Source organism: Coturnix japonica, chromosome 3 (genome assembly GCF_054131305.1).
Source record: "Coturnix japonica strain WE chromosome 3, WE-NBRP24, whole genome shotgun sequence".
Lineage (NCBI taxonomy): Eukaryota > Metazoa > Chordata > Aves > Galliformes > Phasianidae > Coturnix > Coturnix japonica.
Window position 1 is genome coordinate 11,695,667 of NC_140665.1, and position 24,544 is coordinate 11,720,210.

Genomic DNA, 24,544 nt, shown 5'->3' on the forward strand with positions numbered 1-24,544 from the left:
ATGTTGTGGGTGTTAGTCTAGCTTTATAATTAAGGGTCTGTCAGTATTTTCATTAAAATATTTTCATTCTTCATATTGCATAAGACAGCCTTAAAATCATTGCTTAAGGGCAAGCCTTCTCTTCACTACTCAGACAGCACTACATAGCTACCTAAATATAAGAAAAGGAAGAAGAGAAAAAGATGTTTCTAGGCTCTCAGGATCAGGTGAATAACACCAACATAGGTACGGATGGAAGGTGTACAAAGGAAGACAGGAATATACCCTTTCCTACATACATGATTATAATGAACATTATTTTCCAGATGTAACTGCTAAATTGGTAAATCTCTGTGTTAACATATGAACAGATTGCAGCAATTGTAAGCAATCATTTGTGTAGTTGTACCAGATTGCTGCTACTTAACTGGGAGCTTCAGCTTTCTCCCTGTTTATGAGGTAAGAATGACTTCAGAGTTTATTAGAGCAAGATAATATGCTTTTCTAGCCAGTTTTCCTAGGTATACTTGTGCACTACAGAGGCAAGTGTACTTCTCAAAACTAAGCCTCCTTTCCACGATGAACAAACAGTGGATTTTCTGACTGCCTTAAAGTTCTGCTGGAGTTCTGGGTCCAAACTGGGCATCTTTATACAGTCCAGCTGCTGGTGTGTCTTTGGCCTCTGGAGCTCAAAGTGGAAACTTGGTCTTGGTAACCAGCGCTTAGCTGAAAAGCAGCGTGTGGCAATTTATGTGCTGTTTAAGGGATAGGGAGGAAAAGAGGAGCTCAGTGGGAGCAGAAGAAAGCATCGTTTTTTTAAACACTTTATTCTCCAGTTTATACTATCATTAATAACAGTGTAGAGCTTTGCTAGCGCACTTTCCATCAGTAGGCAACGAGGCAATCTTACAGCAGCACTACTTTGGAAGTAAAAGAAGCAAAGAGTAGCACGATGACCACATCCCCTGCTGATAGCAGCTCCCTACACGTTACTTAGTCCCGTCTCCCCCCAGCCCACCATGTCTCCCAGGCTCGAGCGGAGCAGGCGGCAACCAGGCCGCGCCGCCATGGCAACGGCGCTATAAAGGCGGAAGGGGGCGGTTGCAGGCGGTTGCCGCCATGGCTCACGGCAACCCCGTGGTGAGAGGCTGCAGCCGCTCCTCTGAGCGAGGGGAGGGGGAAAAGCGGCTGACCCTGGCCTGGAGGGGCGGGTTTTCACCAGGGAGCCCACAGGGAGCCAGACTGGGGCTGTTTAGGGGTGCCCTCCTCCTGGTCACTGCTTTATTTTTGCTGATTTGAAGGCAGTGATTGCATTCTTCAGTTGCTTTATAGGGTTGTTGCCTGATGTGTACTGTAGTAAATAGCTATACACGCTCTAAAGCAGTGTGTAGTGCAAGTACTGCCTTAACTTTGTCTTTCCCCTTGTATCAGTATGCTATTCAGGTGCCCAAAGCTTGCTAACTTCCATTTTGATCTGAATGGCTACATCTGTAAGCTTGTGCATAGCTGGTCTGCTCTCCAAGACAGCAGGGATGAAGTAATACAATGTTGTGTTATAGCCCTGTCCTAGTATAAGTTGAACGATATACACTGATAGCTACAGAGTTAAAATTGCTGTAACTTAGCAATTGTACAGCATCGTGCTGTTGTTTCAAACAATGAGAACGATATTGGGGCCTGTAGGCTTAAAGGAACAAGTGAGCTTGCGTTTCTGGTAGACTTGCAGAAGCTTAGCAGAATACTTGTATTGAACTGCTTGATTTGTGTTGTGCAGTTTGGAATAGTAGTTTATATGGCCAGATTAGTTTTATGCTATCACTTCAAGTATTACTGTTCATCTTAATTTAAAGATTTCTTTCTTTTCTTTTTGGCGTAGCCTAAACTCTACACGTCCGTTATTGAAGATGTGATAGAAAGTATTCAGGACCTCTTTGCAGAAGAGGGAGTAGATGCGCAGGTTGTGAGAAACCTGAAGGAGGTTTGTTGGTTTTCCCTGTATTAATAAATATTCTGTACTTATCTGCTTCTCTGTCTTCTAAAGCGTCTCATTTTTTTTCTCTAGCTTAGATTTATAAATGTTCTGTGAATGCTGTACTGGGCTTCTGAAGTCAGAGTTTAGTATTGATTGTAGCCATGTTTATTGTATAGAACTGGTTTACTGCTGTTTACAGCACTGCTAGTTGGCTGAAGGAAGGGACTGCTCTGCTATGCAGCCTCACCTTGAGCACTGTGTCTGGGGAGGGCTGGGGGGTTAGGGAAAGGCTCTGCCCCAGAGGGTGGTGGTTGGGCATGGAGCGGGTGGTCCAGGGCAGTGAGCATATCCCTGAGCTCAGGGAGCATTTGGACAGTGCTTTGAGACATAGGGTGATGTACAGCCTGAAATTGGGCTCATAGATCCTTGTGGTTAGCTTCTATCTGAGCACATTCTATGATTATCTGCTTTTGGAAAATCTAGAAATACCTGGTTCACGTATAAGATGTGGTTTTAAAACTGATATCGCATGACTTTAATATTATCTTTGCAGCTCTGGGAAACCAAGGTGATGCAGTCTAAAGCAACAGAAGGCCTCTTCAAACACAGCCACCATTCTTCACGCGTAACTCTACAGTTTCCACACAATTTTCATCATGTTTTGCAGGCTTCAACAGGTCAGGCTCTGCAAATGCAATTTAAGTATAGCTCAGTATTTTAAGTACCTTTTGAAAGATCTGAAGATGCTGGAATGATTTTTGTCATGCTTTTGCATATATGTCTAGTGTAATGCAGGACAGTGTCTCACTCTGAAAGCAGAGCTTCACCAGTAATGGAAAAAACTCTGATTAAAGCTGTAGAGGTATGTCTAGATGCACTTTATCTACCACTTATTTCTAACAGGGAAACATGAAGAGAATATTTATCTTCTTACCTCTAGTCCCAAAATAGCCTTCAGTTGCAGATTCACCAGATGTGTTTTTTTGCATCCCTTATAATGTATGGCACAATGTGTGCTGGGGGTTATGTGACATGCTTGTGCCCTGGAGCTCATCTGTCATGTTGGAGTTGAGTCTAGTTCTGAACATCTTCAAATTCAAATTTGAAATTCAAGCCCTTACTTAAACAGAGTGCAAGTTTTTGGTTTGTCATTTTGGTGACTTACGTTAAAAACAGCATTCACAATGCACAGGGGAATGTGACTTCTACATGGGCTCAGCCAGCAGGACTTAACTCTCCTTGATTAAAGCTTCAGCGGTGCACCTGAGCACTGTGGTAATCTCATGGTGGGATGGAATACCCAGCTGAGGCTTATCCCTGTGAGAGTGGGCAAAGACCTTTCCCGACAAAGAACAAAAACCATATGTGATGGTGAATAATGAAAATTATTTATCCCACGTTATTAAAGGGGAAATACATTTGGGCTTTGTTGTTGTTTGTTATCATTGGAAGCTTTATATTTAATTAACTTCATTAATCCTATGTTTTGGAAAAGCACAATCAAATCTGTTGAATTCAGGGAAGTTTTAATATTTTGTGCCTGTTTTTCTGTAGAATTTGAATTGTCCTATATTTTCAAACCAGTTAAGGATACATAGATTCTTCTTCACCTGAAGTTTGCATAAGCTTTACCTTTGACTTGTTTTTTAAGTCAGTATTCATGCTTTTGTATACTCATCCTACTGTTAGCACCACTGGAGATTTACTGGAGCAGAAAACAACTTAGACGTGTTCTTCATGTTGCCAAGGCGGTGCGTTTTATCTATGTTGGTTGTATTAATAAATAGAAATGGCATACTTAGCTTTTACACTGCCGACTTCTGAAGTTCATTGTATAGAAATATCTTTACAACAAAATCTTTTAATAGAACTTTAAATAATATGCATGTTTTCCTTATTAAGATATAACCTGACACCTGGAGTTCTGCATGAGCCTCAAAGCAATCTAAAAGGAAGTATATCCAGCAGCTTTATCTAGATGTGCTTATTTGTAGATCTAACAAGTACGAACCGAAGTTAGACTACTTTAGTTTCAGGACTGCATGCTCTAAATAACTGAATGTTCAACTGTTTCTGAGGCATTCTTTCTAAACAAGCTTTTTAAAATTCTTTTCCCCTTTTTACAGCTCCTTTAGTTATCTCAACTGGAGGAGGCTTTCAGCATTTGGTGGCAGCAGACCTGGTATGGAGCTGTAGTGACTTCTGTTCTGATTACTTCAAATTCTAAATATTTAAACTTGTCAGTTGTTAACAGGCTTGTATGGAGGCAGATATGAAGTATTTCCCATGCATAGATGCTAAAGGGCAATGTTTAGGAGCTGAGAAAGTTAGCATTTCTCATAACTATTTTAACTGTACAACATGGAGTGATAGGCAAGGGAACAGGAATCTTGCTGGCAGAGAATCCACAGCTGAAGAAACTCAGTGTGTCATGCCTAGTTCTCTTGTTTGGATGAAAACCATACAAAAGCTAAGAGTTCAATGGAGGGAGGGCTCGGTTACTGCCTAAGCAGTGGAAAAAGGATGGAGATGTATCAGCTGGTTTTGCAAGTGGTGGAGCCAGAAGTGTGCTGGAAAACGTGTTGCATAGATTTAGCCCACAGATTGGTAGTACTGAAAATGTGTGTGTGTGTGCAACAGTTTTCTTAGTAGTGAGTGTTAAAAGTAATATGTGGTTGGGAGATGCTGCCACTAGTCAAGTTGGAAGCAGCAGTATCCATGAGGTGTGGAAAATGGACAAATGTGGGTGTTTTTGGAGTGATAGGCTCTGACTTCTTGGCACAGCAGAACTTGTTAGGGGAGGGGAGGGAGGTATTGTCAGAGCATGATGAATGTATTGAGTGCCTCCTGAGCCTCCAGATAATGAGCTTGCCAAGCTGAAATACAATATTGGGAAGGTGTTTGTGTAACACGTGAGTTCCCTGATTTAAAATGTGCATTTCCCAGGGGCAGCTAGTTTGAAAGGGAACTTTATATCCAACTCTTTTCTTTCCAGGAGAAAAGAGAATGATGTCAAGTGTCTTCATAGGCCTAGGTGAGAAGTGTGCATAAGTACAGTGTGCATAAGCTTAGGTAAAAGAGGCTGTGAGTGGGAAGGTATCGTTCTGGATGATGTGCTCATTGAGGGTCTGCAGGTGGTTTGTTAATTTTCAGTATATGATAACTGGAAGAACTTGGGGCAAGCCATTAGCTTTGCAATTAACTTTACTGGCATATATATCAAAAATCTGAAGCAAGTCTTTGGTAATGGTGATTACAAGAAGGCTGTCATTTGTTTATCCTGCGGGCATATTAATTGTGACATTTAGGGCTATAAGGTATGTGCTGTTACTTAATAAACTTCTTGCATTTCTTAGGGTGCTTCACAGAAAGGCGCAACTCTTACTCTCCCTTCCAGTGTTGCTTATCCCATACATGTACCAGCTGGACTGACTCTGCAGACAGCCTCTGGTAAGATAAAAGAGGAGCTGTAACACATTACAGTGCATCGATTGTATATGGATATAGATGGTCCTGAGTGCAGTAGATAAAATAAATGCGAAGTTAAAGTATAGATGGTTAGAGCCAGCTATCCTCCTCTTCCTTTGTAGCTTGTAATTGCTGCATGGAGGAAGTAATTATGTTGATTAGTTGGTGTGTCAGTTGTATATACTTGCAACATCACTTAAGATGGGCTGCCAGGTGATGCCTTTTTAGTTTGTTTTACAGCTGCTGACAAATGCATACCTTTGTCAGTCTGGGCATCAATAGCTCCTTGTTCTCTATGAGGGGCTGTCTTCCTGTTTTTAAACTAGTAATGGCATTTTGGTATTTCAGAATTGAATTGATTTCTTATGAAATCTTAGTATCCGTACTTTGGTTATTTTTTCCTTTTTTTGTGGGGATGCTGATAGGGCCTTTAAAGAATGAACTATCTCTGTACATGGGGATCAGGTTATTGTTTCATTAAAACTATTGGACTTGCTTCCATAGGGTACTGTGGAGGCCCAAGCCATAAGTGGGTATTAAGCATGGTAGTCTAGATAGAAGCTTTGATTCAAGAAGCCTCTAGGCTCTTAATTGCGTCAAACTGTGGTTAGGAAGAGTACTACTTTGTATACCTCCTGTTTCTTTATTTATTTATTGCCTGGTGCCTTAGTTTAATCTAGGACAGTTATTTTTCTTCATAGAATCTGATACAATGCTACGCTTTTGTTTCAGAAGAAAATCAATGTTGATAACACACTGCTGCTCCTGGTTGTTGCTGAGCAGTGCTGTTCAGAGCTGAGGGTGTTTCAGTTTTCTCAGCTTTTCCTGCCAGGAGGGTGGTTGGGAGGCACAGACTGTAGGGAGGGAACAGAACCAGGGTGGCTGACCTAAATTAGCCAAAGAGATACTGTATGCTATGTAGCATCATGCAAAAGGGTATTTTGGGGAGGGGAAAATAAGAAGGGGGAATTCATTAGGTGGGCTGCTGCTTGGGGAGTGGCTGCATATTAATTGGCAGGTGATGAGTGATTGCTTGTGCATCACTTATTTTATATATGCATGTGTGTGTGTATACATACACACACATATATATGTTTATGTATATATGCACATTTTATATATACTAACATAATGAAAAGGATCACAGTTATAAATTATATATATTATCATATAATAAAGATAATTATATATGATATAGATATGTAATTATTGTAACTATGACCGTTTTCCCTTCTTCATTATCTTAGTAACTTGTTTTTCTCTCAACCCACATGTTCTACTTTGTTGTTGTTGTTTCTTCCTAATTCTTTCTCCCATTCCACCAGGTAGGTGGAGAGTGAATTAATGATTGTTATGCTTAGCTACTGCTGGGTTAAACCGCAGCACCTGGGTATTTCCTATTGTTTCTGTAGTTCAACCTTACAAAGCAGTTTTTCACCCTTTTCTTTGTAGGGCAGCTTTATAAAGTAAATATGCCTGTTATGGTTGCACATGGCCAAGGAGATGCAACTATTCTGCAACATCCTCTTCAGCAGATTGGCCAACCTTCAGTTCTGAATACAAATGTTGCTAGCATTGCGCCCATGGGAACATCTTCTGTCCAGGCAACTGCTGAAACATCGCAAACCCTGAAGACTGAAGTCCAGCAGACTGTGGTATTTCAACCGAGTGCCTTGCAGAATAAAAACCCAGAGAATTCCACCGATACTGTGCTGTTTCAGCAGCCTGCAGTGAGTCAGCAGGAGACTGCAACTAACACAGTGTTGAATCAGTGTGCAGAGTTAACAGAAAAATCCCAATACAGCAGTCTTCATACACTTGTGTTTACTTCAGGATCTTCTGAAGTGTTTTCTCCTGCTGAATCCTTGGCAAATGACCCAGGCAGTGTACTGCAGCCAGATGTGGAGGGGCAGTTAGATGTGAAGCCTCAGGAATCAGTGCAACAGCAGGTGTCTGATGATATAATTGAGCTGATTATAAGGGGCAAAAGTTTAGATGATAACGCTGCTCTGAAAGACCAGGACAGCGAGGCCTCCACAGACAAGGTAGGAGCCTTTTATTTCTAAGCTGGTGAAAATGCATCTGTAGTAGATGGTTGTGTGAAGAACAAGCTTTGAATGAGGTGTTATCAAATGCATCTGTAAGCAGCTGAATGATAATGAGGAGTATAATTTTTAAGGTTGGTGTTGGGCCTGTATTGAATGGAGCAGCTGACTGCTTATTTTTACATGCAGAAGCTGGGTCATTAATACTGCTGAAAAAAATTGGATTGAATAAAATGCCAATCTAAAAAACACTGGAGTGTGTTGGATAGTTATAATGCATTCATAGATTTATAGACTGTTTTTTGAGATTTTTCTGGCCTCTGAGCAGACATGAATGATGCTTTTAAAACTACGGTGTCTTTGTGATGCTGAATCTGCTTGTGGAGAGTGGCCAGTTGTGATCAGATTGCTTTTGGAATGCCAACAGAGTTTAGTTTTAACTCACAATGTATGAAGAGTAAATAACTTACTTTGAGTCCATGCTGAGTATGAAAAGTCAGATCTCATAAGTGAGAATCTGCAGGAAGGAGATGTTTTTTCATGGGGGGGAAAATCCTGACAAACTAGAATCCAGTTAAAGCTGTGTTGGAAAACTGAAATGATTTTATTTAACAAAACCTCTGTCTTTGCTTCATTAGTCTTTGTTCCAGCAATGGCTTGAACATATTACAAGTTGAGGCTGGTATGCTGACTTTGAGTTGTTCTGTTTATATGAAATTGAGGCAAATTTATTAAATACAAACTAAATGTCAGTAATGAAAAATGACTGTCGATAGAAAGTCATCTTATCTTGCTCATCTATACTTGGGCAAGTTGATGAAGACTGCAGGAAGAACGGAAGCTCAACATGTAGTTTTACTTTCTTGATTTAGAAGCTGTATGTGGACGTCAGTTTGGTGTTACAGTAAAAACTGAATGTGAAACCAAAGATCACTGAGGTTTTAAAACCCTTTTACACTCTTGTGAGTTCCCTGTTCAGAAATTCTAATGCTTTTATGAGCAGTAACTTGAGCTGAAGTGTTTAATCCCTCATCTTTTTATAACTTACTTAAAAATGCGTTTTGAAATGAGGGAAAGGGATGAATGCATCTTGGCTTTATGGAAATAAGATATACTCAAGTTATCAGGATTTCTTTTGCAGTAGAACTTCTAGACGCCAGCATGAGTATCTCTTCTAAAGAAGCTGTTCAAGTTGTTTGACTACAATAGTGTTTAAAGAGAAGTCTAAGAAAATGCATCTCTGTGTTACTAAGGGAATATTTGACATTGATTCCATTTGAGGTAGATGTAAGAACAAGGTTTTTCAATCTTTGGTTTACAAGTAGGCCAGGACTTGAAGCTCCCATTTAAAGCAACAAGATTTAGGGCACTTATTAAACAAAAATCTTAGGCTTTATGTTGAACAATGAAAGCCATGTGGTGCTAATTCACAGGCTGCCTCTGGTCTTTTTTATTCTTGTCAGATGGAACCTACTGAGCAGGTGGAATCTGATTTACAATCAGAGAAGGGTATCTCCAGTGACACTGAAGGCATAATTCAGCTAGATGGAACTTGTGATGGTTCCCCCAAGAAAGAAGTACCACATACAAACGGCATAGAAAAGAATGAATTCATTGACATTATTGAATCAGAGGGTCTGAAGATTCTGGAGGATGAAGAAGATGAAGAAGCTGACAGTATTTCAAACTCTGAGTCTAGCAGCAGCTGTGGCAATGAAGAGTCCCAGGCAGACATTGTTGAGGAGGTAATTTACTTTCAAGCCTTGTGGAGGATGTTAAAATAAAGTAGGTCCAGCAACTCAGTGTTTGAGGTGGATACGACAGCTCCTGTGGAGTTTAGTGCAGACAGTGCATAGTTAGGTGGTGCTTCTCAAGGGAAGGTGCTGCTGAGGAATTACTAGAGAGCTTGTTAGGAGGACTGTGAACAAGTGAAAGGTATTGAGATGTCAAATGTTTACTGGATCAGTTGAAATACTTAATTAGCAGAATTAAAACTCTGGTGAAAGCCTGCCTTTACTGGAATTGAATTCTTTTAGTTCTGAGTAAGATTAGGATAGTAATCTATTTTTATTTTTCCATCTGGAAAGCCACAGAGAACTGGATAGAGAACAGTGTGATACAAGTGTATTTGTTTCCCAGGAGTAGATGTTGTTGTGTGTATGTGTTCTTGAGATTCACAAGAGCATCAGCTTGTAAAATCTGAAATAAAATGTAACATAGAATCTTAGAATCCTTAGAGTTGGATCCTGATCCAGCCTCCCCTAGAGAGTCTCCAGGGGCGGAATATCAACCACATCACTGGGCAATATACATCAATTGATGAGTATACTGGTTACCAGGTGTTGCTTTGGCATTTAGCAGTTCTGCTTTGTTTTACATTGTTTGTTTGTTCTGGCACGTTTTGTTTTTTGTTCAGAGCAAGAATCTTTTAGTTTTTGAGAATATAGACATGTGAAGGTGCTTACAAATGAGCTTTGTACAATGTGGTTTTTTTTCATAGCCTCTAGGTCTTGTTTCTTTGAGTGTTAAACTTTATTGTTGTGTATAACGTCAAGTGTATTCAACACTCCTTTGCAAGGATGTATAAAGTACTTCTTAAATGCAATCTTATTCTCTAGGACCCATTAAATTCTGCTGATGATGTCAGTGACCTGGACGTTGCAGACTTGTTTGACACCAACAATGTGATAGTTTGCCAGTATGAGAAGGTATGGTATGTAGTTTTATTTTTGTCCCTTACCTGCTTTAAATATCTTCATATCTGGTCTGCTTTTGGTGCCTTTTATAGAAAAGCTAATGATGTAATAGATTGTTTAGCTGACAGTAGTCTGAAGACTTGTGCTGCTCTCTGTAATGAGGACAATCAAACTGCTCATAAGGGCCCATTAAGGGGAAAGAGGAAGAGGTCAAATGTTTCAAAATGAAGATTTGTAAACCTGTGAAAGCTTATGTGCTTCCTTAATGTCTAAGTAACACAAACAGCTCCTTGGATGCGTGGCTGCATTTCAGCCATAGATTAGGATTTTTGGAATGGATAACAGAAAAAAAGTGTGTAACCAGTGTGTAACAGAACCATTCCTAGTTCTGTCTTTGAAGTGCTTTTTGAAAGATTTTAGTACAAGAATTCTGTTGTCTGAAAAACTAAACAGTTGGTAAGGGCCATTTTGCCCTCTTTTGTTTTCAATATTGAAAATATAGCCTGATTTTTGAGTTCTCAGAGATCAAATGAAGTTTTTGGTTTGTTTTGGACATTTACATGTCTATAGCTTAAAGGCTGACAAAGCCAGATACATATCTTATTTCCAAAGCAAATGTGGAATAATACGTCCAATAGTTTGCAAAGGTTGACCTGGCTTTTACACTTTCATAAGAGACTTGTGATAATTCTTGTATGTTCAGCTATGTCTGCCTTAAAGGGATCTGTGTTCTAGGAAACAGTGGGTTCCTAAGAAAACTGTCTTTAGTAAAGTGCAACAGATAAGCTTCTGAAAACAGTTACTTTGGAGGATATAGCTGCAGGGATGTATGTGGAAAAGGCATCAGAAATTGAGCCCGTGTTGTTGCAGGTATACTAGTACACAAAGGTTTGAAGCATCATAACTTCATTTGATACTATGAGTGCTATAGGTAGTGGATTTCACATCTATAGCAACTTTTGTCTGTAATGAGTTAAAACACCAAACCGATTTTTCTTCTTAAACTGATATGAAGTTCAACACTAAGTAAGTCTATAGGAAATTTAATGTCGGGTGTCACTGGAAATTGGCAGTTAGAGAAGTTGAGGGAGATGTTGGTAACTTCCCCTTTTCCAACATAGATTTAATACAAATATGGATGTAATAGAAAGTAGATGGAAACAGTTACTCATGAAATTATCTTGTTACCTGTAAAAGAATGCCAAAAGTGAAATGGCTGTCCTTTCTCTTCCTGTTCCCACTTTTCCTGCATTTGAAGATAAGCTGATGCTTACAGCACGGGAAACATAGAGATGCTTCTTTGCTATTTACTATCAAATGTAATCTTCCTGTAGTATGGATCTTCTTGCAGGCCTTTAAAAAATAACATGCAAAGTCCATCTTGCTGTTTTGTATGGCAATTTTTGCTTTTTGAGCAACATCCTTCTGTTCTTAGCATCGCCCTTCCATCTTTTGTGCATGCAGTACTGCTTTGCCATGCACATGGGAAAAGGAAATGACTGCATTGTGGTTAAGCTGTACTTGTTTGGAAGGTGTGGTACAGTAATTATGGGCAGTGGTGCGGAATTTATGTTGCTTTTTTTTTAATGCTTTCACACAGTTTGCTTTCCCTTCTGGATGGTGTAGATGAGGGGGTAAGAGGGTTGTTTTATAATGAGTTTTTTTAAAGGGAGATGGGGAAATTTAGAATGTGATAAGACTAAGATTCAGGAAGTCATTCCCTGGAGAAGGCAAGGAATTTGAGATGAACAGTTGATGACCACTGCCTTTATTGATTATCTGTGGCATTTTCAAAGAGCATCTCATGTGTTTGGAGCTATCAGTATTTTAAAAGTGAATCAAATTTTGCATACAATTTGTGCTTTAAAAAACCCTTTTTTTTTTGGTCTAATATGGTGTTTTTTTTCTATCATCAGATACATAGAAGTAAAAACAAATGGAAGTTCTTCTTAAAAGATGGAGTGATGTCCTTTGATGGTAAAGACTATGTTTTTGCAAAAGCTATTGGAGATGCAGAGTGGTGAAACCTCACTGTCGTATGTATGTTAAGACTGGAATTACTCCTTTACAAACCATCTGTGAAACAACTGGACTTTCTATATTTTGCCATAAAATCCCATACAGTTAGCTAAAATATGTAAAACCTTTGTTGCCTATGCATGCAAATTAAAATAGTACTGTGAACTGATAAACAATCTTTTCTGATTATTCCATTACTTTTCCAGTCAAAGGTGCTGTTGAATTGCAAAGCTTTAAAGACTACAGTGTTGTGTTTGTTAGTAATTCAGGAAAGCCATAGAATACTGAATGACCTTATGTAAGTAAATTGGGGTTTTGTTGTTTCTGTTCCCTTACGTTTTTTCTTAAAAAAGAGCTAGAGTAGGACCTGAACTATAAAACGACATGGTTGTAAGTGATGTTTATTTTTGAAGACTGAAATTTAACATCTATGCAAGTATGAAACTTGGGGCTCTTTCAGCTGAGTATTTTTCTCTTCCTTCTTTCTTTCCCCCCCCCCCCCCCCCCTTTTTTTTTTCGTTGTTAATTTGTGGTGGTCTTTTTTTTTGGCTTCAGCTTCAGGTATTTTACATGCAAGTTGGGGAATGTGGGTGGAAGATCCTTGAGCTCAATATATGACAACTATTATTGCTTATTCTATATTTTCTCTGTCTGCTGGGATGTAATGAATTCTGTGATTTTATTTTTTAACATTGGAATGTGATTTATTTTCACTGTCAATGTGAAATCATTTAACTTTGGTTCTGCGTGCATCAACTACATTCTCTGACTATAGACCAGCAGGCTGTGAATGATGCAAATTGTGCATAATAAAACAAGTCATCTTGTATACTCCTCTAGCAGTGAGGGTTGTTTCTTTCCTGTCTTTAGAGAAATGTGTAGAAGCCATGCATGTGACAGTAGCTCACCCTGCTGTGGACATTGCATTCCCAGCAGTACTGAATGTTAGTTTCATGTTAGTTCCTCTAAAAATATAAAGTTCTGTGTCCTTAGGTTCAGGCCCTCTCTGTAGCTGCAGCTTTTTCCTAGTTAACTCCTGTTTCTTGTAGGGCAACATTAAAGTTAAATGCCAGGCTGACTTGGAACTGTGTCAGTCTGCTAGAAGAGCAGTGGCAGTGTCACTCAGTGAGTCTGGCAACCATCTGTCCTAGCTGCATCTGCTGAAGGAAGACAGTAATGAGACAATGGAACAGGTTGCCCAAGGAGGCTGTGGATGCCCCATCCCTGGAGGCATCATTCAAGGCCAGGCTGGATGTGGCTCTGGGCAGCCTCGTCTGGTGGTTGGTGACCCGGCACATAGCAGGGGGTTGAAACTGGATGATCATTGTGGTCCTTTTCAACCCAGGCCATTCTATGATTGTGTTTTTCTCTACTCCCTGGGAGGATTCTGTTTCCTTGAGAAGGAAACTTAATGAGAAAGCTGAAGAGAAGGAATGTGGGGAAGAAATGAAAGAAAACCAACCATTGTTCATAATGATGTGAAGCCTAGTGCAAATGACATTGAGATATCTTCTTCCTATCCCTTTTTGGTTTAAAGCCGTTACCCCTTCTAATCCCTGACAAAAAGCCCTTCTCCAGCTTTCTTGTAGGCCTTTTTCTGGTGTGGAAGGTCAAGGAGGTAATCCAGGAATCTTCTCCAGGCTGAGTAAGCCTGGAAGCAGGAAGAGTGCAGCACAAGAAAGATGGATTTAGGGGGTGTGACTGGATGTGCACCATTCAGTCCCTGAATGACTCTGCTGAGAACAGGGCCTCCCTTTGCTAGTCCCGGTAAAATTAGGTGGTAAAGAGCACCAGCTAGTTCTAAAGATGAACTGCTGCATCTTTCTGGTTACAGTGTACAGCAGGTTAAAGGCTGCTTCTAAATGAAGGTGATGAGCCAGTGCTATGAGCACCTCATCTGACCTCTCCTTGTCTCTTTTCAGAGTTGGTCTGTGCATGGCTGCTGGGACATGACTGGAGTAGGAAATGATTTTTCTTTCTCTTCTAAGCTGTCCTAATTAAAATGTAAGCTCAGTTAGCTAATTGCTTTAACCTATGCTTTGGGCAGTGATCAGATAAGAGTGCTTTTGATCTTAATAGTTTAATGCTTTTGATTGTCACTGCTTACAGTCTAGCAAATGCATTGCTGCAGATACGGCAAGGTATGTCCACAATATCAGTTGTGATCATTGAAGGTGCTTCAATTAATGTCTGCCTAAAGCTTTACACTACAGAAGGAAGCTTACTAGGAATAATGAAATAGAATACATGTAACTTGTATGAGAAACTCAGTGTGACTCTAAGTCACTAGTAAATTATTGTTTTTATTTACTTTCTCATTTTTGTGTGTTGAAAAGTTTGAGATATGGGTGAGCTTTTTCACCCTGATGAACTGCAGTATAAGTAAATCATTTGGTGTTTACTGGGCACACAGAGTTTTGTCCTGTCTTGTGTTTTTTCCCCTGTTCCTTGTACAGGTAGTCCTGTTTCCTTGTCTGCAAGCTCAGGATCTGATATGTACAAATACGTGTCTCATTTGGAATTTTTACTGCTTGCTAAACCACAGATCTAATAGTTTCCTCTGCTTCTCAGTCCTGCTTTGTTCCCCATGTGTATGTCACCTGTTCCTGAGCTGTTATTCTGATTGAAAGCATGGCATTAAGTGGAAGGTTAGGGAGGGTTGGAGATGTTATTTCTAATTAATGGAATTATAAGCTAATACTAAACCAGTCAGCAGCACAAAGAATCCTTGTCATTAGTGTGAAGCTAATCTAATTTGCAGTGCTGTGTTTTGGCAACTGTAGTCTGCCCTTTCAAGGGCCTGTTATAGGCCGCATTTGTTGTGGAGGAAGTAATGTTCCACTGAGGATCTGTCTTCAGGTATTTTATCTACTGAATGTTATCTAATACTCCAGAACTTGAATCACAAGCCTGGATAAAACATGTTTGTTTCACAGAAGGAAAAACAAACTGCCACATGTTGGTCTTAAGTGACCAGTTTGGTCTGGTGACTGAGCACTCATCTGCTCTTCACATGAGAGATGGTGAATCCAAGCAACCTTTCAAGAGTAAGTAACTGGTGAAGAGGCTTGATTTGCAGGCCCTGGCTGTTGAATATCTTTTCGTCCACAGGACTATGAGATTTTCTGGAGGCCAATAACTAAGCCCCTTTGTTATGCTGCAGTAACAAAAGAACTTTGTTCTTGTCAATTCTTGTTTAAATTGGGAATGCAGCCACAAATCTGGATCTCCTTACCCTCAGAAAATGTGTGGTGGAAAAAAAATGATAGTTTTCAATAGGAAAACACATTTGCTGCTAAGTAACTGTTCTACTCTGTCTGCTGGGAATGAGATTGGAATGTGAGGGCATCCTGAATGCCATTAGCGTCAGTGACACTGGAGACGGGGCAGATTTGGATAGGGCACTATATTGTCCCTGGAGAGAAAACAAGACAGAACCTATCCTGCTGCTGAGCTGATAGGGGCCCTTAACAGCTTAGGTGGCCAGTGTGGGTGCACCTGATATACAAAATATACTACTATGTAGCGCGCTTGGCATTCTGCAGCTATTGCATTTCCTTTCTTTCCATTTCTGGGTCATACATGGCTGCATGTGGGTTAACTTTTTTTCTATTTTTAAATGAATTACCCATAGGCTCCAAGTAAGATCTAATGTGACTTTGCTAGCAACAAATATTCAGCAAAGATTCAGCAGGTCCAGTCTTTTTGGTGATGTCTTTACAAACCATTGCTTGGTGAACACTATTCTTAACCAGGTGTATGTGCTTGTGTAATTGGATACTTCTGTTGATGAAGTGTATAGGAGGCATCTTCTTTAGGGCTTCATTCTTTAAACTCCCCAGGATGTCAGCACAGCTGGTGGGAGTGGAAAAGAAAGGATGAGGGGTGGCAGACAGGTACTACTGCAGGGAAGCAGATCTGTAATGACCACAGTACCCATTAACCTGAAGAGCACCTTGACTGCTGCAGGATTCCCTTGGTTCTCCCTGAAGAAGTATGTCACCTAATTCACCTACTAATCTCCTTCTGTGCCTATGGTTACTAGAGAAGGGAAGACATCGCTTTGAACTTCAGAACAGTAATGCTGCATAAGAATTACTGACTCATGATTTTATTTATCGTGAGATGTTCATGATATGAAGCAATCCCTGCTTGGTGGAAATAACTGCAGCTGGCACCGTAGAGCACAGCACCTATGGGCACTCTGGCTGGCTTTTCTTTGTAGAGCGTCTTGTTTTGCACAGTTTCTCTGAAGCTGACAAAAGCAGCAGTGCCTGTGAGGCTTTACTGGGGCCTGGGGCTGAGCTGCCATTTTTGCAGTTGGAGGTGTAAGCGGAGAAGTAGTTCATTCGATAGAGCTCTGCTCGGCTCTTACAGCAACCTAGTTTGCTCATCAGCAGAAAGAAATCTCTTTGGAATGCTTTAGTGAAAATTGCATACAGAAATGGGTTTGCGCAGGAGTTGACTGGGTAGAATAAAACCAGCAGAATCTTGGAGTTTGTCACAGTGATGAGAGGCACCTTAATGGCAGCAGATATGGCAAAGAAGGAGATTGGGGCCATGCAGGTAAAATCCGTGAAGATCAGTATGGCCATTCTCTTGGCGATCTTAGTATCTTTATTGGCAGCTACCAGCTCAGGGTTCTGCACGGCGATGTATATCTTGATGTAACAAGCACAAATGACAATGAAGGCTACGACGTTGAGCACTAAGATCAGCAATATGTAGGCTTGGGAAAGCCCTGTTTCAATATCCATGGGCAAACAGATGCTGACCTTCATGTAGCTGCTGATCCCCAGCAGTGGCAGCACCGCTATCAGGATGGAGAACACCCAGCCACCAAGCATGATGGGCACGGCGTGCCGCAGCCGTAGCTTTCGGTCCAGCTGCATGGCGTAGGTGATGGTATGCCACCTTTCTATGGTGATCACTGTTAGTGTGTACACAGAGAGCTCACTTGCAAAGACGGTGAAAAAACCAGCAGTGCTGCAGCCGCTGCCTGTTTGCCAGTCTATGGCATGGTTGTAGTACTGCCCACTTGTCTGAGCGTCCACTGAAGCAATGAGCAGCAAGTAAAGCCCCATGCAAAAATCAGCGAAGGAGAGGTTGCACATGAGGAATCGAGGAACCGTGAGCTTGTAGTGGCTGGTTATGAGGACGAGGAGCACAATAAAGTTGCCAGCAATGGCAAGGATGTTTATGAACCAGATCAGGACCCTGAGAAAGCTGTATCCTAGAATGTCTTCACAGGGATTGAAGGCATCTGGTTCTGGAGTGCATGTCAGTATCTTGGGCTGACAGAAGTCATACTCAAAGTCAAAGCCAGTCATTTCATCCTCATCAAAAATAGTTGAGTAGCTGTAAGGAAAGGTTTCTTCTGCTGGTCCAAGTGGGTACGTGTGCTTTTCTTCTGGCCACAGTGATGTGTTGAAAGAAGCATCTCTGTAGCTATTAAAATAACAACAGCCCCCCCCCAGCCCCCTCATAGAAGTGAGCTATTTGTTACATGTTGCACTCTATAACAGTTGACAGTTGTTTTAAAACACTTTCTTATATTTGTTTCCACTGAGCATTTACAAGCATCAAAGCTCCTGTAAGCATGCTTTTTGCTGGGGTAGCAAACTCGGGTTGTGGTTTCATCCACATAAATGCTTTCTCACCCAGCTTACCTATTTGTAAGCACTTCATCTTGACTGCTTTGTAATTGAGCCATCTTTCTCAGTCTGCCAGTAGACTGCAGTTCAAATCATAGTATCACTTGAATGTATGGATCATAGATTTTATGTGTATGGGTTTATCAGATTGTTATAGAAACTAAAATAACTGAAGGATTTTAGTTTTGCTCCTTTTCCTCCCCTAGGAAACACTCAACAAAGTCTGAGACTACATGTGGGTTGCAAAGTGCTGAGAAATTTGATTGCAGTATTACAGAGTAAGGTGTGCATCATTAACTAGATAGAGTATGGCAATAGCTAGGAATACATGAAGTTCAGACTGGGAAAATGCCTAAATATAAATGTATTAGGTGTTCTAGAGTGATCTCTAATCTCCAGGTCATCTGTAAACCTATCAAAGCGTCAATAAACCTATCACAAAAGAAACATTTTGAAAGCAAGTGCTGTTTTCTCCAGTTCCCTGCCAGAATAGCTACTGATATCACGGTGTTTGGCAGACAGACACTCAGTCTTCAATGTGAGACCTGGAAAACATCCCTATTGAGGGCGGTGGTTTACAGAAGTCTTAGGTTTAGGACAACTGAAATACGTGCTTAACCTTCTACAGTTTCTGAAGGCTGTATGTTAATCTTTCTTTCTGGAGCTGGTTTGTAACTGGCAGATAAAGCTGGGTTGTTTTTCAGCTATTCTTGTTAGGTAAATACCTTGCCAATCTTGTTGCCTTAGCTCTACTTTCATGGAAAACTGCCCAATGTCTTTTACTTATCTGGCTTAAACTGGAAGAGCAGAGAATGTGTTTGATTTATTAATTAAATAAAACTGTGATTTTCTGAGAGGCTGCATAAGCATTCTACCATGTGCAACCTTCCCTTGTAATAGAACTCATGATTTTCAGCCAGTTTCCTGTTGTGGTTCCCAAACTTTAGAATTTGCAGCCTTCAAGCCTAAGAATCTTGAACCCGTGTTCATCTGGATCTCAGTGAATCAATCACAGTTCAGCTGTATTGCATGTATTGGTATTTTGTCTTTTCAAGACTTTGCAATGATCTGACTCTGTGTCATGGTTAAAGAGAAGCCCCCAGGTCTCCCATTTAGCAGGAGATGTGAATATTTGCAAATCCTTCAACTCATCCATGAAATAATATTTGCAGGGCTTGTGATATTCAACACTGCCAACCCACCAGTTTTGATACCACTTTTTCATTGTCCCACTGGATGCAGGTCATACGGAACTGCAGATGATATGGAAAGATACACTCAGAAGAGATACACAAACTGCATAGGCTGACCAAACTTCTAACTCAGAGATTCTCTTTGTGCTGTTTTCTAGTAGCGCAGATAATGACCTGCTGGCTTCTAAGTATTCAATGTATGGGCAAAACATACTAACAGTGGCAGCTCCTTGGTTCAGTTAAACTTCTGCACTTGTCTTTGGAAATTCTCCAGGTAGGCCCCCTAAATTTGTTAAATATGGGATCACTGTTTTGAAAGTGTTTCAAGAATTTAGAAGAGAAGCTGTGATGAGGGAAGCCCATGTAATTATGTTAGTGTTTTTTGTTGTTTTTCCCTCCTACCCCCCTTATTGAACATAAAAATCACAAATGTTGGTTTAGTGATAGTAAAATGACCACTGTGCTGTTTGTAAGGGTGACTGAATTAACAAAGAAAGAAGGCATGCTGTTTTGGGAAAAGCATACAAGTAACAAGAGGGGAAGTCCATCTTTGCTATTTCCAGCTTCCATATGCAATACTTACAGTATTTCACTAGCTGGTTTCCTCATTGTGCTTTCACACTGTTTGGAGAAGTTGTCAAAAATGGAAAGCAAGGAATTTTGCCTGAAACAAGAAGGAGAAGAAAGTTGAGTTTCAGTCTAGGTTTTGGCCAAATTCTCATCTTCTCTGAAAGTGATCTTCACCGGCATGTAAGGTGAACTGGAATTGGCCTCATGCGGTGCAGATATTCATGCAGGACTTTAAAAGCAGGGGTAGGAAAGCTTAAAATGTTCTGACGATAAACTGCAACGTGGTGTGGGCCTTCATCTCAGCTGTTTATGTTGCATTCATTATAGTGAAATAACTTGAGCTGTTCGGGGATAGGTGTTTTATGCTGAGAGAAAAGCTATTTGCAAAGTACATATTGCAAGACCACATACTTGGCAAAATCTTTAAAGGTATGGGTTAAATGCTATGTACTCTTAAGAGAATGAGAGACCTGGAGACTTACAGAAAGCTTTATGTATAGCAAGAGAAATAAGGTTTCAAGATGCCAATCTAAGCACCGCTGTAATGCTTATCAATAATGGGATGGCAACAGAAATTGTTTATAGCGTGTTTTTGTTTTTTTTTTTTTCTGCCCACATTCAGTCCTGTGAAGGAATGTTTTATGGACTGAACATTACCTTCCATCTCTCTTACTTGACTCTAGTATCTTTCTTTTACTTCTGCAGAAGCAGGAACCACTTACTAAAATGAAGAGAAAGCATATCATCACCACCTATTCTACCCTGAAGGATGGGATTCTGTTCCTGCCTTGCAGCACAGTGATGGTGTGCAAGTCCTGTTGATCAGGCATTCCACAAATGGCTGCTTAGTACATCTTTTCTGTAGGCTTCATCTGAGGTAGGTGGGAAGTGTGGAATCCCTGTAGCTTCAACTAAACTCATTAGGAGTTGCTTTGGGTGTCTACAGCCAACTGACAGTTGAAGAAAAGTAGTTATTGTAGTACTTGCATTAAATATGCTGTATAGCTAAAGTTGCAAGGTTGGTTTTTTTTAGGACAAAGTGCTGTTGATGGAAATATATCTTCCATGTGCTGGAAAGGTATTTTATCCAGACTGCTATTTTATTGAGATATCAAGGAAAATAGAAGCTTTCAGCAAACTTAGAATAACATCTCAGCTGGCTGTTCTTAGACCCAGGATGTGAGAAATTTCTCCTCCCATAGGAGTGAAAATACCTCTATTGCGTTCAGTAGAGATCTGTTGTTTGGAGTGAGGTCTTGCTGCCTTTCACAGTTTCCTTGCCCCTGAAAGAAGGGTAGGTCAACCCAATGAGGCCAGGCCAGCTGAACAGAGTAGAACTGCCGTTTTTGAGTTTCCAAAGTCCTGCAATACAACAGAATGCCATTTGGACTTACTTTTCTGTCCTCAGGTTTTGAAAAGCACAGCAGTGGCTGGGGTAGGTCAGAACAGCTTCCAGCAGGCTGCTGAATTTATCCAGAGGTGGCAGTCTCTTCAATGAATATGATGACATTGCGTTGAGGACCTGGATAGCCTCCAGCCCATAGCTAGGCAGGGACTCCAGCGCTGTCGAAGAAATGTCCCTGAAAAACCAAGAGTGCTTTCATTTCTTTTCATACAGATAAAAGCCTCACTAAGGCATGAAGATAGATAGCAGTGACTCATTTCTTTTTTTATGAAGGCCTACATCCGCAAAGCCACCCAGTACTCAGCTTGGAGATGTGCTCTGTGATGCTGCTGAGTCTTTCCCTGTGACATGGGAACCCCAGGCAGGCTAGGAGCTGGTTTTAGCATGGTGGGAATCAAAACCCACTGTGCTGGGGCTTGTCCTAGGTTTCAGCTAATGCATTAAATGAATATTTAATCAAAGCCCAAAATGGAATCCACTTTTCTTGCCGGACCAACTTCAGTAGTTTGGCTTAGAGTAACTTTAGGAAAGGCCATGTATGGGACCAAATGTTTCAGAGTTAAGCTGTTAAACAGGGGAAAAAGAAAAGGCTCAATTATGTGAGTGATGCTATTAAGGCTGTACAATGCAAAAATTCCAGGGAAAGGAATACAATGGCATTTGTGGCATGGAGTGTTATTTACAGAGCCACTCGTTGGCTTTATTGTATGCAGCTACAGCCAGTGCAGCCCTTAATATGTACTTGATGAATGAAGTGTAAGGATGCCAATGATATGTTTTATTCGGCACTGGCTTATAGCATGCTGTCAACCACTTCACTTTCATAACCAAATTCTAAAACAGTACATTGTAAAAACATGCTAATCCTACCAAACCACCCAAATGCCTAAGGAGCAGAGGCTCAAACTGGCTGATGTTTGTCATGGTGCAGGCTGAGCTTTCTGCCCCACAATTTCACGGCACCTCATTGATATGCTTCCATTTTACATGTAGGTGGTAACAGGTCAAGCATGCTGTCCACTGGCATAACACAGTTCATATGGGGCATCTACAAAACCGGGTAAAGAGTGGTTTGATGCTTACAGGACGTCTGGCCCGATGGCCCCTCTCAGGGCATCGTTGTGTATCCGCCTGAGGTTTTTGTTGTCCTTCAGAATCCTGTGGGGTCAAACATCAAGTCTTTACATCCACCTCTTGAAATACCTTCTTCCAATGTATCTTCACTCAAGCTTCCTCCCATTGCAGTGAGGTTGTTCCAGCATCTGGTCTGAGATAGCTTGTATTTCTTACGCCACTTCTTCCTCCACTGATGCTATCAGTCTGCTAGCATCTACTCTTAATTCTGATTGTTTCCAGTTTCTTCTGATTTAAACAAGGAACAGCAACTCTGGTTCCTTTGCAGCAGGACCCTTGTACAGAAATGCAGCAAACCACAGGGCTAGGCCCAAAGCACGCGCAGTTGATTTAGAAACTACTGATATATCCAAATGTAAAATGCACTCTATGTGTTCAAGCTATTCAACCTGCTGCTGGCTTTAGGAGTGTATTATCTGGGCCTTACTTTTACCACGAAAGGTTGGACCAGGTGATCCCTGAGGTCTCACCCAACCTGATTTTGTCTATGGTTCTATACAGCATACTCACAATTGATTTAGCTTGGTTCCGTTGAAGGCATGGCTGTGGATATCTTCAAATCCATTTTTATAGAGTTTGCTGAGGATTAACAAAAGTGCATAAGGAAAAATCAAGAAAGGATGGGATTGTTACTTTACTACAAGTTTTAAATCTTAATGCTGTACTCAATTATAGTATTGTCTGGCTTCTAAAGAATACAGATACCTATAGTATAGCTGACATTAGCTCAGAAATTATCATGAAATTGAAGCTTAAATTCCCTAAGCACCTTCTGGTTTGGCTGTTGAAGAAATCATCTTCTTATGTGCATATTCTCCTTGCTACATGGAGCTCTGTGCCCATTTTGAGATGAGACCCAGAAACAAGGCATGATTTCAAGTAGGGCCTTGGCACCAGGACAACAACCTATAGAAGAGCTGGATTTTGTGGTTTAAGCATGTACTGGTGCAGGGCTCACAGAAGTGTAGCTCTGTCACTGAAGTTAGCGATCTCCTTAATGAACACAGCCCTGTTTAGTATTGATTCCCCATCCTCATGAAGCACGAACAGCCTAAATTAGCTGTTTGAAATACGAAGTATTAGCATGGGCTGAATTTATGCCCTCACAAATTACTTGTGTTTCACCAAACCTTGTTGCAACCATTCAAATTATTTCAGCTAATTGCAGTTAATTCCATGGGGTGGAGTTACAGTGTAGCTCTGCAATTAGGAAGCTGCTGATAAGGTAATTCTTATCTCTCCTATCATAAAAGGATAGGAGAAAAGCTGCTGTTGGTTGTTTCCTGACTGTGAGTTAGACTCCATTCCATTTAATAGTTGAGGAATACAGTAAAACATTTCTGGCATGCTCATTTTTTTGCACCATTCAGAGAATCATAATTTTGCTGAAGTTATTTTGTGAATTGGTTGGTAGGAAAGAGGCCCGTAAGATGGAATAATGCTGTAAGCTAAGCCATTGCTCCCCTTTAACACCATGTGGTCATTGTTTTCGGTCATATTTATGTACAGCTCCCCTATCAGTTTCTGAATGAACCTAATCTGTGTTGAAGATGTGAAGGCCCAAACCCAGCCAGCTGCAGCACCTGCTCATGCAAAGCAGAGCTTATTTGCAGGCACGAATGTTCATGGAGTGTTGTACAGTAGTTTGGGCACACGCTTGTTCCAAGACAAGGCTCTCTGGATATGTGCATCTTAAATACCAGCCTGATCTGCCAGGGTTTGCTTTATGTGCTTTCAGAGCTGTGTTTGTGCTGTGAGGCCAGGGATGGGATTATTGCTTCCATCTGTGGAGGTGCTGGAGAAGGGTGTTGATGTGATACTAAGGAACATGGTTTAGTGGGGAAGTATTGGTGGTAGGTAGGCAGATGGACTGGATGATCTCGAAAGCCTTTTCCAGCCTTTGGTGATTCTATGATTCTGGCCCTCCTTGGGTAGAGCATCTCACCTGGCATTAAACCCACTCATCTCACAGGTGGCTGTAGCATGCTAGAAGGGAAGTCTTGGTATAGAGACAATACAGACATGTGGGGCTTAATTTCAAGATTCTTTTCAAAGCAGGGCTGCTCTCCTGGGATGGCAGCATGACCCTCACCAAAGGAGTTGGGAGTTCTTTACTCACAGTGTCAGCGACTCGTTGCTCATGCCCCGGAAAGCATTTTGAGGTATGGTTGTCATACGCAAGTTGTCACACAGCTCCCTTTGGGTGGGAAAAAAGAAGTTACCTGTCAGACGTACAGGAGCAAGGTGGGATGAATCACAGCCGGGTGGGAGGAAGGGCTTCACTTACAAAATAAAATGAGCTTCTGAGGAGAAGATCTGCGTCAAGTCTGGGAACTCTATTATTCCAGTGTTACAGATGCTCCTGGAGGAAAGCACAGTTTACAGGAGGAAAGGTTACTAGGCTGACTG

The 24,544-nt window shown here is 40.9% G+C and overlaps 2 protein-coding genes across 15 annotated transcripts in view; one reads left to right on the forward strand and one right to left on the reverse strand.

Annotated features, from left to right (window-relative positions):
* Window positions 1-732: 732 nt before the first annotated feature.
* GTF2A1L (general transcription factor IIA subunit 1 like) lies at window positions 733-13,018 on the forward strand. Its single transcript, XM_015856848.3, has 9 exons — window positions 733-1,119; window positions 1,856-1,957; window positions 2,505-2,628; window positions 4,078-4,133; window positions 5,308-5,401; window positions 6,872-7,464; window positions 8,928-9,209; window positions 10,083-10,172; window positions 12,077-13,018. Exons 1-9 carry the CDS (start codon window positions 1,099-1,101, stop codon window positions 12,182-12,184), a joined length of 1,470 nt encoding a protein of 489 aa, XP_015712334.1. The 5' UTR covers window positions 733-1,098; the 3' UTR covers window positions 12,185-13,018.
* The window catches only part of LHCGR (luteinizing hormone/choriogonadotropin receptor), a 32,892-nt gene continuing 10,807 nt past the window's right edge, over window positions 2,460-24,544 (reverse strand). For 4 of the 14 annotated variants that reach the window (XM_015856838.2, XM_015856839.2, XM_085542724.1 and 1 more), the window contains 7 exons: window positions 24,423-24,497; window positions 24,255-24,332; window positions 22,646-22,714; window positions 22,085-22,159; window positions 20,991-21,176; window positions 19,610-19,690; window positions 16,275-17,627 (listed from right to left, as the gene is read on the reverse strand). In XM_015856838.2, coding sequence (XP_015712324.1) covers window positions 16,373-17,627; window positions 19,610-19,690; window positions 20,991-21,176; window positions 22,085-22,159; window positions 22,646-22,714; window positions 24,255-24,332; window positions 24,423-24,497 — 1,819 coding nt within the window. In that variant the 3' untranslated portion in view covers window positions 16,275-16,372. The other 10 variants (XM_085542726.1, XM_085542733.1, XR_014944472.1 and 7 more) reach the window with 9 other exon arrangements.

Excerpts from the sequence above, each read along its gene's own strand:
- GTF2A1L (XM_015856848.3), top strand. The coding sequence starts at position 1,099 with ATGGCTCACGGCAACCCCGTG. Across the intron at positions 4,134-5,307 it reads ATTTGGTGGCAGCAGACCTG|GGTGCTTCACAGAAAGGCGC; the intron begins GTATGGAGCTGT and ends TGCATTTCTTAG. Across the intron at positions 10,173-12,076 it reads TAGTTTGCCAGTATGAGAAG|ATACATAGAAGTAAAAACAA; the intron begins GTATGGTATGTA and ends TTCTATCATCAG.